Source organism: Furipterus horrens, unplaced genomic scaffold (genome assembly GCF_987537825.1).
Source record: "Furipterus horrens unplaced genomic scaffold, mFurHor1.1.pri manual_scaffold_4, whole genome shotgun sequence".
In the NCBI taxonomy this organism is placed as follows: domain Eukaryota; kingdom Metazoa; phylum Chordata; class Mammalia; order Chiroptera; family Furipteridae; genus Furipterus; species Furipterus horrens.
In genome coordinates, this window is record NW_028327174.1 from 184,073,368 (window position 1) to 184,088,004 (window position 14,637).

Genomic DNA, 14,637 nt, shown 5'->3' on the forward strand with positions numbered 1-14,637 from the left:
AAGCAGATCCTCCTCCATAATGTGGGTAGGTATCTTCCAATGAGTTAAAAGCCTTAACAGCAAAGGTTTCCCAGAGAAAAAGGAATTCTACATCAAAAGTGTAATGTGGAATCCTGCCTGTCAGCAGACTACAGGCAAGTCCTATAAGTTTCAGACAAGACTGAAATATCAACTCCTACCTGAATTTCCAGCCTGCTGGCCTGCCCTGATCCTATTTCTCTAAAGACCCTGGCTGATACATGACTGAAATCATAAATAATCAAAACCTAGCCACTGGCCCACCTCCACCTTTGCCCTCAGTCCTCTCAGATTCCACTACAGGATTAAGTAGAGGGATAAGGGCAATGCCACATCCTCTACTTTGAACTACATTTTATGGAGCAAAAGGCTGAGATGATGCAGTTGTCTTACCATAGCTTTGTACGGCGGAATTTTCTTCCCTCTGAAGGTCTTCCAACCAAATTGCAAGCACAGTGGAATCTGCATTCCAGAGCAGGTCATTTACCTTATAGGGAAAAAGCCTGTCATTGTCCTTTACCTGTGTATTTACTTCAACATATTTTTGCTAGCTGAATTCCCTGCTCTCACAAACCACGCCATCCCGCTACTTTAGCTGACTCCAGCTGTAAATTATTAACCTACTGAGCCATTAAACAAATCTGTACATTATGTGATTTTATGTAGAGGGCTTTAAAAATGCATTACGCTTAAAGACTTAAAAAGACTTAACAACCAAATGCAAGGTGACATTTTAGATAGTCAGGGACATTTGAATATGGACTAGGGATTAGATAATACTAAGGGATGATTACTAATGTTTTAAGATGTGATAATGTAGTTGTGGTTATTTAAGGAAAAATGTTCTTAACTGTTAGAGATGAATGTTAAAAATACATTTTCTGGAATTAAAAAAAGAAAAGATAAGTTTTTGTGTGTGTAGGCCAGAGTGTGTTGGACAGATAAAAATAATTTTGCAAAATGTTAGTATCTTACAAATAATAGGTACACTGGAGTTCCTTAACCTCTTCTGTCAACATTTTATATATTTAAGATCACCATTTGATTTGTATCTGCTCCAACAAAGATCCTAATGGCACACAAGCTGCTGTTAAAATGTTATGAATGAAAAACATATTTATCACTGGAATTATACTTCTGTCAAAATAAACAATAAAAACTAATATTTCTAATTCCTATCTATGTTTTATCTAGGGTGGGAAAGGAACGTCACTTCTTTAAAATTTTCTAAGGAGAAGAATTTCTCTTTTTTTTTTTTTTTTTTAAGGAAAAACAACTTAGTTGTAAGAAGCCACTGTTTTTATTACTAGCTACATGAAGCTTCTATTTTCACACCCATATCAAATATACACCTTCTCTCTGTAGCTGTATAAAGTCCTCCAAATTTGATGGTGAAACAGCTCAGGCACTTACCTTAACCTCATCTTTGAGGAAAGGAAGGGTGAAATGTCCATGCAAAAGTCCATTTTTCTCAAAAAACACAACATCCTGCTGGTTGGGTTTATCCTGTGTGGATGCAATCAAGCTGCCTGAGGGCCTTAAAGCAAACCGAGAGCGTTAGAAGGCCCCGAAGTGCATCCAGCTGGCTTAAAACAAGATAAATTAGGAGAAACAATATTTTTAAGCAAAGACACCCCCCCCACCAAAAAAAAAAAAAAAAAATTCCAAGGAAGTTTTAAATTCCCTGTGTCTCTTGGTAAGCAGTTACCCTAGGGTGAGACTACACGTGTCCAGAGGGAAGTATGCTCCTGATTGGCACAAGCCCCCATTTGCCCACAAAGCCTCAGATTTAAATTGCATTTGGGTGACTTTTTAAAAAACCAATACATTATTTAAACCATGCCATGTATAATGTCCTACAAAACCGTAACCTACTGTTCCTTCAAGTAGGTAACTGCAGCCAATAGCCCATGCTCAGGCAGGTATTTTTAAAGACTTCTCAACTCATCTTGTTTATATTTGTCACTAGGTTTTAATTCGAATACATTTTTCTCTTTGCTCTGTCATCCAACTGCCACTCAAATACGGATGGGAAACAAGACGTCTAACACCTAGAGCCCTAGTGGCTTTGCATGTAACAGCTGCTTCTGAGACAGGGTATGAGAGATTCCCTGTCTATAATCAGGGCAGCCGCATATCGCAGGCAGGCTGGTGTGGCTGGCACAAGGGCGCTGGGCCTGAAGTCAGCCTGCATGTTCCTCGGCAGACAGGTGCCCTCTGTGGGAGTTTGTGCAGAGGAAGGAAGCCTTCCTCCTCGTCCTCACCAGAGCTCCACTGCAGACTGCGACTTCCCTTCGAAGCACCCTTCTCTGTCCTATACAATGGCTTCATGGAGACCCTGCCTATAACCTGCAAAACGTGTGGGCCTTAGAATGATGAGATCAGTGAAGAAGCTCACAATCTGCTATGCAAATTGAAGTCAAATTTCAGGGAACTAAAAAGGAAAGAAACATATAGGCTTACAGCCAAATGAAAAAAGTAATTATCTTTTTGTGTTACAGAAACCCCTAGATTCAGTAGGCACCACCACCCCTACCCCAGTTCCAGGACATTCCGAGGAAGGGTTACAAGGTTTCTCTGCCACTCACTTCCAAGCCAGGGCCGGGCCCAGCCCTGCCACAGGCTCGCTGGTTGACTGCAGAGCAAACTCTCGGTTCCACACGCGGACCTTCCGAGCCCCTGCGTGGTCGGTAGAGGGGAAAAACACAACAAAACAAAAAAATCAAACTTAAAGCATTATGACAAATGTAGTCAAGTCAGAACTTTTCAAGCACCTTCGCTATTAATAAAAAATGCTTTACAAAATCAACTGGAGTAATCTGGTTAAAAATTTGTGTCTAACAGGTAGGAGGCTAGACCAAACATTCTCAAAGAACACTTCTAAATCTCAGCTCTAAATTCATTAACATCTAAAGCAGCATAAAAGCCCTCAATGAAAAAGAAAAAGACTTTCCTGAACTTAATAAGATAAAAAAATTTTTAGTTTAACTGAAATTTACTTCCATACCTGTCACTGGGCAGACAACACTCACAGCAAAAAACTGTCCATCGCCACGCCAGGTCACTTGTGGTCTGTGGTCATCCCAGGGCAAAGCAGACTCAAGCTACAAGATGACGAAAGACAAATGTCACTGGTGCCTGAAATGGCCCAGAATCAAAGAAGCTGCAAGCTATTAAATCTAAATCCTTTACATGAGGTTCAAGCTATCCAGAACACCAGCTTCACAGAAACCTCACGAACTCTTCTAATAAAAAGACCCTTAGATCCAGAAATCATTAATAAAAGACAGAAGAACTTAAAAAGAAATCCTTTTGGCATGAAAAAAAAGCAGCCTCCAAGCAATAGAGGAAAAGAGCTACAGACCTAGATGGTAAAAACAGGGAAGGGGGCGGAGGAAGGTGGAGAGGAAACAGGAAGAATAAATGGTGACGGATGGAGACTGGACTGGGGGTGAACACACAACACAGTGTGCGGACAATGTATCTTGAATTGTACACCTGAAACCTGTATAATTTTGTTAACCAGTGTCACCCCAATACATTCAATACAAAGAAAAAAAAAAAAGAAACAACGGGAAATATTTTCTATTAAAAAAAAAAGTGAGCTGAGAAATCTACCAGATAACCATGATAAGGAAATAAATGTTGTTTTGTCTAAACATACGAGTAGGGTTTTATCTATTTTGTGAGCGTCATGACAGCACCCGAAGAGCTGAGCCAGAGGTCATAACGGGACCAGCAATGATGAGAACGTGAAGCGTTCTCTCCTCAGTCCCAGAGAAAGAACGGTTTCCAGTGTCACTTGCATCTCAATCCTGAAGGCCTCGAAGACAGAAACCAGCTCTGCGGGGTTGGAGACCAGCCCACCTGAGCATCCAGCACCACATTCCAGTGACAAGTCAGAGTGGTGCCCGTGCCACCAGCTGCACAACAGGAGCACACGGGCCAACTAACGAGATCTGTTCTACATGGAACGGCCCTATCAGTATGGAAGGCAAACTTCCTGATGAAACAGGAGCCCCACGAAATGCAGCTGTAAGTAATGAAGGGCGAAAAATGGAAATGGCCGGCAGTGTTTCACTAACTCAGTTATCCTAGAAGGGCAGCTCATGGAAATTTCTACCTATAATACACTCGCAACGCCTCCATCTGCCCAGGCCCAAATCCTCCTCAATTCCACCCTCACACACCCCATACCTGATCTATTAGCAATAAATCCTGTAGCTCTACCTTCAGAATGTATCCAAAAAGAGCAAAAACAAGTTTCATCCAAGATGAAAAATGGGGAAAAAAAATCTGATCTCTACATATGTAGGAAAAGTATAAAACACGCATGAGAATAATCAACAGTGAAAGCAGGACTGCAGATCTTCATAGGTATCAGGAAGGGATACACTGAGTTTTATTTCTATCTGTGATTCATGTTTTTAAGTGGAATATTGGTTATTATTACTCCGTCCACTGAAAAAAAATGACAAAGCAGCTTGGCATTAAAAAAGGCAGAAATCCTGTTTGTTCCAATCAAGCTTCTGCATCCATCAGACGACCCTTACTTACGATTTGCATCTGAAAAGCTGCTTGCCTGCCTTCTGATCCATGGAACTGGGTCTCCTTCCTGCCCCATCCAACAGTGATAAATTTGCCTAGGGAACAAGTGATTGAGAACACGCAGGACAACCAGTAAGCTAAAATGAAACGAAATTAGAGCAGCCTCACTGCTAGTCTTCAAGAAGCTAGGAACTCCTAATTCCTTGGGTCCCGAGACGGCACAATAAGCTGACCAGCAGTATGTTCCATCCATACTGCATGCTGCAATGATTCTGAAGACGGGGAAGTGCCGTTATTTTGGACAGAGCTATACTGCCATCACATATATTCTAAATTCCCTTGATGACATTCAGCAATCCACCCCACGTTACAAGTAAGAAGAATGAAACACAAAGAATTTATACAATACATCCATTGATAACAAGACATGAAACTCAAGACAAGAGCTAGGAATAAAATTAGAATTAGAAGCATTCAATTCACGAAATGCTCCCAACCCCCAGTTAGTGGTGGAAGGGACTGTAGATGACGGAATCCAACCCATAGAGACAGAGACTGGGACCCCCCACTAGTGGCACCGGCCAAAACTGGGACACGGGGCACCTGCCTTCCAAGCTGAGGTTCTTTCTAAATCATGCTTCCCCTACATAAAATATGAAGTCAGAGCTGCTAAAACAATGCAGCACCCCCATTCTTGGAGGTACGAACTGGCACCCATTTGCCAGATCCCTCAAAGCACTGGCCAGATCCAGGGCCCAATACTTCCCTCCCACCATTGATTCTGATGCTGCTGAAGTTTATAATTTCTATAAATTAGGGGTCAGCATGACCATTTCCTACTTGCCCTGCATTGACACATCCCAGTACTGCCGTGCCTCAGCGCATACCCTGCTTCTGGGTACAAATGGCAGTGCTATCCTGTGCACGCACCTGGGCTTCTACCCCAAGTTTCCACAGAGAGGCAGAGGACCAAGGAGTGAAGCAAGAGCACTTTTCCAATGGGATCAGACAGTAAGGGATGGGGCCACCACAGGACTCAGCAAACTACAGCTGTGACAAGTCAACTGTTACTGAAACACAGCCGCGTCTGCTCCTTTAAGAACTGTCTGTAACTGCTTTCACATTAGAACAGCAGAGGTGAATAGCGGCAACTGAGGCCATATGGCCTGCAAAGCCCTTTACAGAGCAAGCCTGTCAATCCTTGGGTTAGAGGAAAAGTATGTGTTCACCCCTCCATGAGTGACTGTTTTGTAACAACAAAGACATTTCTGAGATGTAAGACCCTAACTTGGATTCCCTCGCTCCCTTGATTTACTCTATTAAGCATCTTATAAAAAAGTCAGTGGGATTAGCCAGGCCCAGGGCACTTTCCCATGCAAAGGTGTGCTGTCTCTCTGACTGTCCTCAAAGCTGGATGCCACAGGGTTTCACCCTGACTCTACACCCTTCCAGTACCATGCCTGCTCCCTGAGCAAGTTCACCTACTCCCAAGATTTTAAAGACTCCTACATGCCAATGACTCAGCACCTTATATTTGCCTGCCTCACATGGGGATCTTATATGGCCCTCAAACAGACCCAAAACAGAATCCACCCCCTGCCCCTGACAAGCCAGCGCTTCCCCACATCCCCTCTCAGATCCCTGCATCTTTACTCCCACCCCGAGCTTCTGACTGCAGTTCCATTAAACTTCCTTCTTCACCTTACATGCCTGAGCCCACTTATTTCACTTTCTAAATGGCTATTTCTGCAATTAGTTAAGGCAGGAGAGGAACCATGCACATATATTCAAAAAAAGTCTCTCAGATAATTCCAAACAATGTGCTCCCATCCTCGCTGAGGATCAAACGTTTCTTGACTATTTCCTCTGCTGGCTCACACCCGCCTTCTTTCTCCTTCACCTGGATTCCTAGGGCCACCTCGGATCAGGTCACCCTGCCTCTTCCCTCTGCACCAATCACTCAGCCAATCCTGTATCACGATAATCTTTAGTGGCTGATCACCTATAACTCAATGTCCAAATTCCCCACCAAACTTAATTAAAACCCATCCTCTTTATTCCATTCCACACTCATGTCCTGCGCACCATCGATACTTAAGTATTCACAGGTGTCTGAATAAGCCATGATGTGCCAAAGGCTTCTGTGAGATGCCTCTGCCTTGGAATGGCTTCATTCCCTTGCTTGGACCCAACACCAGCTCGGCTAAGACTCAGCTCAAGTGGCCTCATCTGAGAAGACTTCCCTCTCCATTACTCCCTTCCTCCTCTCTGCTACCCTAACACCCGCAAATCAGGTACTGAATTAATGGGACTCCTTAAGAGAAAAGCCAACTTATCCATAGCACCAAACACTGCTGGGTTCATACCGCCTCAAAAAGTACTGAATAAATAAGTTACTTTTGAGTTAATAAATGAGTAGTAGTTTTCCCAAATGACTTCTCAGAGTTGGTGGAGCAAAGCATGAGGTTACACTGAGGTGGTTACTAGGGGATGGGGGAATAAGGGGACTAATTAATTGGTAATGGAAAAAAGAAAATACAATAAAGATTAAAAATGTTTTTTTTAAAGGCATGAGGTTAGGCCTCAGCAAAAATTAAAAATCAGCCTTCTATCTGACCTTTCTTGTTTCCTCCCCAGAGTTGTATCCCGGAAATGCTCTCCCCATTCTAGCTCATATACAATCCTGTTCACCAAACCTCCAGCCTAAGCCTTTCCTAAGTTTTGGGCAACAACTATCTAGGTGACCCTAAGCACCTGGGTTACTGGCACAGCCAACTCTCGGACCGAGAGGCCCCGGCAGTACGCCTCTCAGGACCTGGGCTGGGCTACAGGAACCGGGCCACCAGACATTTAATAAATGGGACTTCAAGCTTCATCATTCTTTGGGTTTATGACATGGATATTAGTGTGCAAGACAATGATCCAACCTGAGAGGAACTTCAGGTCACAAAATGTTTCAAACAAAGTTACACTCACTTTCACCAAAATCATCCTGGTGGATCTGCTGCTCCATGATTGGTTCAAAGTCTTTTGTCATCATAATCAGGGTCTGTTGACCTTGGAGGGACACAAACAAGAGTGACTTCATTTTCATGTAACAAATTTGCCATTCCATAAGTATCAGTAACACTGGAAGCTACAGAGCTGGTGTGGAGGAGTTTATAGTCAGAACAAGGCAGGTAGAATTCATTCAGCATGCTTTGCCTCTCGTTAAAAACAAACAAACAAAAAAACAGTTCTTGATGTGGAGCTTATTCTCAGCTATTTATGTACATAAGGCTAACATAAAAGTCCACATAACCTTCCTCTCTAAACTATAATGCTGGTATAATTGTTCGAAGAAAAATTTTGAAGCCTACATAGCCCAGAACTTAACCCATAAAGATATTAGGGGCCATGCTTGATAAAAGTCGGAGGGGGTCAATGACAGGCTTACCTGTAGCAAGAAGCACCAGCTCTTGGTCAGGACTCCAACTCATGACAGAGATGCCACTGGCTACACTCCCAACACATTCCAGCTGAGACACAGCAAAATAAGGGAGAGTTCAAAATTCTACTGTCTCAGCGAATATTTACTACAACCTTAATCAAAATAGTTAAAACAAAACACATAAACATAAATTTATTCAATAAACACAGGAATGATGGGGGAGGGGAAACGCTAAAAGGAATGTGGGGAGTGAAGATCTTATTAAGGCACAATAAGGAACATGGGTTCTGTCTTGCAGACACTGCGAAGCCACAGATAGGGAGAGTCAGTACCATCTGATTACATGAATGGACTGAAGGAGCTCAGTAACCAGGGAAAAAATGCTATAAAGTGTTTTGAAAGTAAAAAGATGCCTTTTAAATATGAGAAATACTAATTAAGTTGTCCTTGATGGCTTTGGTATTTCTCACCATGAACTGAAAGTAAGATTCATCACTGCACCAAGGGGAGCGGTTGAACGGCAAGGTGCCAGATTTAGACTGCCAGGGTTCCCGTCCCCTCTGGTAACTGTACGCCTTCAGCCTAGTTACTTAAGCTCCCTGTGCTGCAATTTCCTCTAGCTCTCAAGAATGGGAACACAATCTACCGCCTAGATTGCAGTGAATAATACTTTAAATAAAATTTTGCATGAAAAGCACTTGATAAAATGCCTGACATATTGTAAACACTGAGTAAACATCAGCTACTATTATTATATTATTAGCAATACTATAACTCCTATTGCACGGTCATTGTTAAAGAGATGACAACTAAGGGAGTAATCAAAGAAGGGTGAAAAGAATCAAACAATTAGAGTGCAAAACTCTTCTTTTTTTTAAAAATTTATTTATTTATTTATTTTTAGAGAGAGGAGAAAGGAGAAAGAGAGGGAGGGAAACATCACTGTGTGGTTGCCTTTCACTCGCGCCCCCAACTGGGGACCTGACATGCAACCTAGTTATGTGCTCTGACTGGGAATCGAACCAGCGACAATTGGCTCGCAGGCCGACGCTCAATCCACTGAGCCACAGCAGCCAGGCTAGAGTGCAAAACTCTTACTGTTAAGAAGGTAAGCACAGAAATTCAGAAAGTCAGGCTCACACTAGAGTAGAGAAAGAGGCTAATGGTTGAAATCTAGCTCCTCCGGTAATTATAAAATACGCATTGTGATAGCATATTACTATCGTACCTGTAGTTCAGACTCTAACATTACCCATCAATAAGAGACTTAATCAGCATTCATAACAGAAAACATAAGCCATATAAACATTTCAAAGACTTTCTAATTGAGAAATATAGGTTATAACCCAGGATCAGATTTTGCTAAGAGGTGAGCTACACCATACAAGAATGGCCCGGATTATTTTCTTGTTGTAATTGTTCTAATTAACATATGCAGTAGACAAAACTGAGTTTTATAAGAATCGTGAAATCCAGCTAAAGCCATGCCAACAATAATTTTTTGTAAATAAATATATAATGCAAAGACTCTTAATTTGCAAAATGCTTAAATATTACAGCTCATGAATTCTTAAAACTTCTATGCAAAACAAAGTCTTGATTGAGGACACATGAGATTTCCTCCTCAGCAGGCTCTTGCACTTACCTGGTGTGTGTTGAGATTGCAAAGTATGACGTCCCCAGAGGCTGTGGCCATACACACAGACTCCTGATCCAGCAAGTCCTGAAGACCAACAACGCAGCCACTGCCATCCTCCGGGAGGAAGCCCTCCACCACTAAAGGAATTTCATTTCTCACCTTTCACCAAAACAAATACATAAGCAAACTAAGCCAATCTACTTTCAAGAAAAATTCATTTCCAGAAATTACATATTTTAATGTTTATAATATAAAAGCTTTCAAAACCAATTTTTTTCTAGATTGAAATCCAAACTTCCATTTGAGAACTCTTATGACCCTACCATCTTTAACAAGAAAAATAGTTACTGCAACCTTTTTGCCAAGAAAATGCAAAATAAAAGCAAGAAGCTTGGTCTCCTTAAAAATGTCCAATAAAACATGAAGGTAATAACTATGATTTCCTAAGATTTCTAGCATATGGAGGAAAAGTACTAAGAAAGTAATCACCTAAAATATATCAGTAGCAAAATCTAATTGAGGGATGATATTAAAATCAATCCAAAGAGCTTTTAAATATACACAGGGTAGCAAAAAAGTAGGCTTACAGTTGTGAGTATGCAAAACAGTTCATTCTTATATTATTATTATTGTATTATTTCCCATACAAACAACTGTAAATCTACTTTTGCCCCACCCCATGTGTGTAAATGCATATGTGTATATATGTGTGTGTACAGTCTGTCCGGAAAAAGTCCAGCCATTGTTAATATAACTAGAACAGTTCGCGTGACACTGATGTAGCCTGGCAGCTGAGGAGTGGACTGGAATGCACCACTGAATGAGCATGCGGGCTGTGTGGCCGTCACATTCAAAATTACTGAGCGAGTAAAGCAATGAATCGGCATCAAAGTTTGCATTAAGCCTGAAATTCCTCCATGGAAACTATTTGGATGACTCAGAAGGCTGCAGCTACGGGCAACTGGTAACTGGCTGCTTCATCCCAACAATGCGCTCGCTCATGCATCACGCCTCATGCAGATTTTGGTAAAACAGCAAATCACCCAGGTGACTCAGCCCCCCTACAGCCATATATATATATATGGTCAGGATCCAGGAGTGAAGATTCTGATTTAGTGGGTATGGGATGGAGGCTGAAACATAGTTTTCAAAAGACAATTTCCATTTGCATCCCCGGTGGAGAACCACTGTTACACACAGTACAAGGTAGAAAAAGCAAAAAGTAGGGCGCCCACATGAAATAGAAGGTCAGAGTTTTGTAACTTTATAGCAGTAAAGTTAAAGGTTGGTTACTATTTAAGTTATATCTAATGTGACATCACTATAAAGCGAAGGAAGTGCTCATTTAAGAGGATAAAAATTCCGTACGATTTAAAGACTAGTGGGGGGAAGCAAGTTTAGAAAAAGATAAGTCAATGGCCATGTCAGGTGCTGGTGTTCTCCATGGAAACTCACTTCTCGTGAGGCGGGGTCCACTTCCACCAGTCCACGCTCGGAGCCAATGAGCACTGTGCCCTGCTCAGCTCGGAGGGAGAAGCACTGAGGTGTCCCCGGAGCCTGAATATCCCTGAACTCCAGGGTCTGGAGTAACTTCAGATTTCTCATAATGGAACAATTCCTAAAAGAAAAGTACAAATATCCTTTGATGAAGCACTCACTTCTCAGAGGAAAAAAAAAAAAAATTAACATCGGTTATTCCTCAGGAAAGTTGAAAAGAACAAAATAAATGGGAAAGCATTTTACTTTTGAACATGAGGATAACTTTATACCTTCACAGGCTTATAAAACCACATAAAATCCATATACATACATATATTTTTTAAAAGAAAATCTGGAATAAAATTACTTTATTATCACTAGATACATTTATTTATAAACTGGGATAAACTTCTACTAAAAATTAAAATTTTAATAAAAAATAGAAATAAATGTAAGTTTATATTGTTCTAAGGGGGAAAACAAGACCCTGTAAAGTTACAACAGTTTACTTCAAACCGATGACCAACATTTGGGGAGCTCGTGACCTGATATAACTACTTCATATAACTCAGCTTCTCTGGCCTGGTTTTCATCACTGCAATGGAAAGGTGAGAAAAGAATGAGAAATAGGAAACCTATGTTGGTCTGGTAAAATAAGACTTGCTTTAATGCATACTATTATCTAATTAAGAGAAAGACAAAAAGTTATCATGCTTAATATTTATATTCAGATCCCTTTAGGGTTTATAATCAGAAGTCCCTGAGTTATGTTAGGGATGGCAATTACACAGACCACACTGGCCTTAATGCCACCACATGCTAAGGTGAATTCTCCCACCACGGCATTTCATACATATAATACTGAAAAAGATGAGTTAGTCCTTCTCCTACAAAGCAGATAATGTGAAGTGTACCATGAATGATACAGCATATAATGTGGGTTAAGAGGAAGGCAAAACCATACATGGTGGAAGCAAAGAAAAAAAAATCAAGGCTGACAATGGTTTTGCAAGCTTTGGTGATATTTATATTCAAGAACTTCTAGAAATTTCTTGAATTTGTATAATACCACAAAGGTTTCAAATTTACAGCTAATTCTATACAGGAAGTTTAGGATTTCAAAACATATAAAAATTACATCTTTTATCTTTAAGCATAAAGATGACCACTGGTATAGGATGGGTAGATTTGAAATATGAGCAATTTGAGAAAGGAGTGAGCAGTGGAAGAGCGGCAGGACAGGCGAGAGGGCGATCAAATGTGTTGGTTCCTGGGTGTCTTTCATTCTGGTTGACCTAATAACAATCATGCTGTTACTGCTGCCATGATGAGATCACAAGATATCTTCATAGCCCTCCCTATGAACTTGGATTATTCACCAATAACCAGTGGAGCTCTGAGGTTCATGGACCCCAGGATAAGAATCCGGAGGGTAAAGGAAGTAGGAGATGAGAAGGACTCACTCTTCCCTGTTACCTTGTTGTTCCCATCAGTGTCCCCACTCTCCAACCTCACCCTGGCAGGGCCCTTGGTCCCAGTCTCTCGTACTCCCAAGACTGGCCTCATCACCCCCATCCCCAGAGGTACCAGCAATAACCAGGAAGGCCCCCCCAGACGTCTGAAATCCAGCAACATGGGGGCTTCTCTTCTGAATTCTGGAGGTGTCAGGACCAGAAGTCTGAGTCCCAGCTTACGATGCCTCTTTCCAAGTTTAGGACATGATAATCCCGAGGGCTTCCCTTGTTTTGAGTGCCAGCCCTAGCTAAGTGTTGTTTACATTTCTGTTATTTTACCTTTTGTTACTCCGTTGTTCTTTTGCTGCTTCTTCCTCCATCAGCTATGTAACCTGTTCTTATTAAATTCTGTTCAAATAATGTGGTTTCTACTTTCCCAACTGGACCTTGACTGCCAAATACCACAACCAACCTGTGTTCTCAAATCACTGAGCTTAGAAAATCACCCGCCAAGGTGAGCTTATCATTCATCTCCCCGCTCCCCAACTCTCGCAGTCTCAGAAAGAACTTCTCTGAATTTTCACACCCATTATCCTCACTCCTTTACCCCCTCAAGTGTCCCCATGCCTTTGCAGGATAGGAAGGGAGTACCCTCCAAACTTCCCCAGGACCTCAACTTATTAGTTTCCTTTCTTTTACATCTGCAGCCTCAATGATTCAACTTTTCTCAGCCTTTACATGTGGTAAAGATCTCTCTACACCAGAGATCCTGATCTTCTTCAAAATTTCAGACTTCTCCATTCTCTTCCCTTGCTTCTTCACCCATCTGTCTCTGAGCTAATTATCATACCCCTGACTACGAGTAGGACCAGGTGGATCACTAATATGCTGCCGAGATCCATCTAGCCCTGACTCTCCTTCAATTGAACACTAAACCCACATTTTCAATCTCCTGATATTAACACAAGGATGTCTCACAAACACATCAAGTGCAACCTGGAAAATGAAGATAGTACTTGCTCTTTCCCATCAAATGTTTTCCCTGTCTGGGGACATGGCATTTCCACTCTCTGTTCCCCAACCTGAAAATTCTCTGCCTACTTTTTGCTCACGTTTTTCATACTAAACTATTCACCGGTTAACTCCATGGCTGCCACTATACAGCTTGAATCCTTTATACGGTAAGTACCTAGTCCATCCGATGTGTGGCCTACATCAAACACGGATTGAGCACTTTATCAGGTGCTCAAATCTGAAGACAGTGCCTCCACGGAGGCCACAGTTTAACGGTAGAGAGGGCCACATAACACATCACATTAGATGGCGAGGCACAGGGGACATCTCCATGAAAAAGTCGCAGTCACAGTATTCGAACCTCCAATGACCGTCGCCCTCTATCGTGTATTAATTGATTGGCTTTCAGTGGTACTGTTCACTCCCACAAGGAATCCGCAGGGTGGGTAAGTGTGTAGTTGGGGAGTAGGGCCCTCTACCCCCACCCACCCCATGGCCGCAGGTGGAAGGCCTGCAAAAAGAGCACTTAAGGCTCGAGGGCACAGGTGGTAACAACGCTGCACTCCGCGCCTGGGCTTGCAGCGGGCAGAGGCTGCGCGCTCAGGGGAGGCCGGAAGGGTCTCTAGAAAGCCCACCTGACGCGGCTCGCCGACCCCCAAACAGCGGTGCTTCCACCCTCGCCTCCCGGGCCACGCGCAGCCGGCCTCCCGGAGCCCGCCCGGGGTTGCGCACGGGCTTCTCTCCGACAGCGGTTCCCGCGCTCTCGTGGCGCCTGCTGGGCCTCCGGGCCGCCCGATCCCCGGAGATAGTGTCCGAAGCCGGGCCGAGGAACACCTGGCGTGACGTTGATGCTGGAGAGACACCGAGCAGACACACACACGCCTAGTGGCGCGGGAAAGACGTCATTAGACTGAGGGGGCGTGGCCGGCTTTCTCGGTAGGTAGCCCCAGCAAGGGAGGGGGGAGAAGCTACGTCCTCCTACCCAGCCTATTGCATTTGATCCCCATTTGAACGTCAGTCCTAAAGTCCAGTGATTGGCGCCGATGGGCGGAGCC

At 42.8% G+C, this 14,637-nt stretch overlaps 1 protein-coding gene across 1 annotated transcript in view; it reads right to left on the reverse strand.

The window, feature by feature from the left end:
* Positions 1-14,497, reverse strand: part of ELP1 (elongator acetyltransferase complex subunit 1) — a 57,665-nt gene extending 43,168 nt beyond the window's left edge. The window contains exons 1-10 of the mRNA XM_090274528.1: positions 14,218-14,497; positions 11,091-11,253; positions 9,642-9,794; positions 8,003-8,084; positions 7,543-7,623; positions 4,576-4,661; positions 3,026-3,122; positions 2,607-2,697; positions 1,432-1,555; positions 412-505 (exon numbers count right to left, since the gene is read on the reverse strand). Of these exons, the coding sequence (XP_090130654.1) occupies positions 412-505; positions 1,432-1,555; positions 2,607-2,697; positions 3,026-3,122; positions 4,576-4,661; positions 7,543-7,623; positions 8,003-8,084; positions 9,642-9,794; positions 11,091-11,240 (958 nt within the window). The 5' untranslated portion in view covers positions 11,241-11,253; positions 14,218-14,497. The remainder of the gene's footprint in view (positions 1-411; positions 506-1,431; positions 1,556-2,606; positions 2,698-3,025; positions 3,123-4,575; positions 4,662-7,542; positions 7,624-8,002; positions 8,085-9,641; positions 9,795-11,090; positions 11,254-14,217) is intronic.
* Positions 14,498-14,637: the final 140 nt, after the last annotated feature.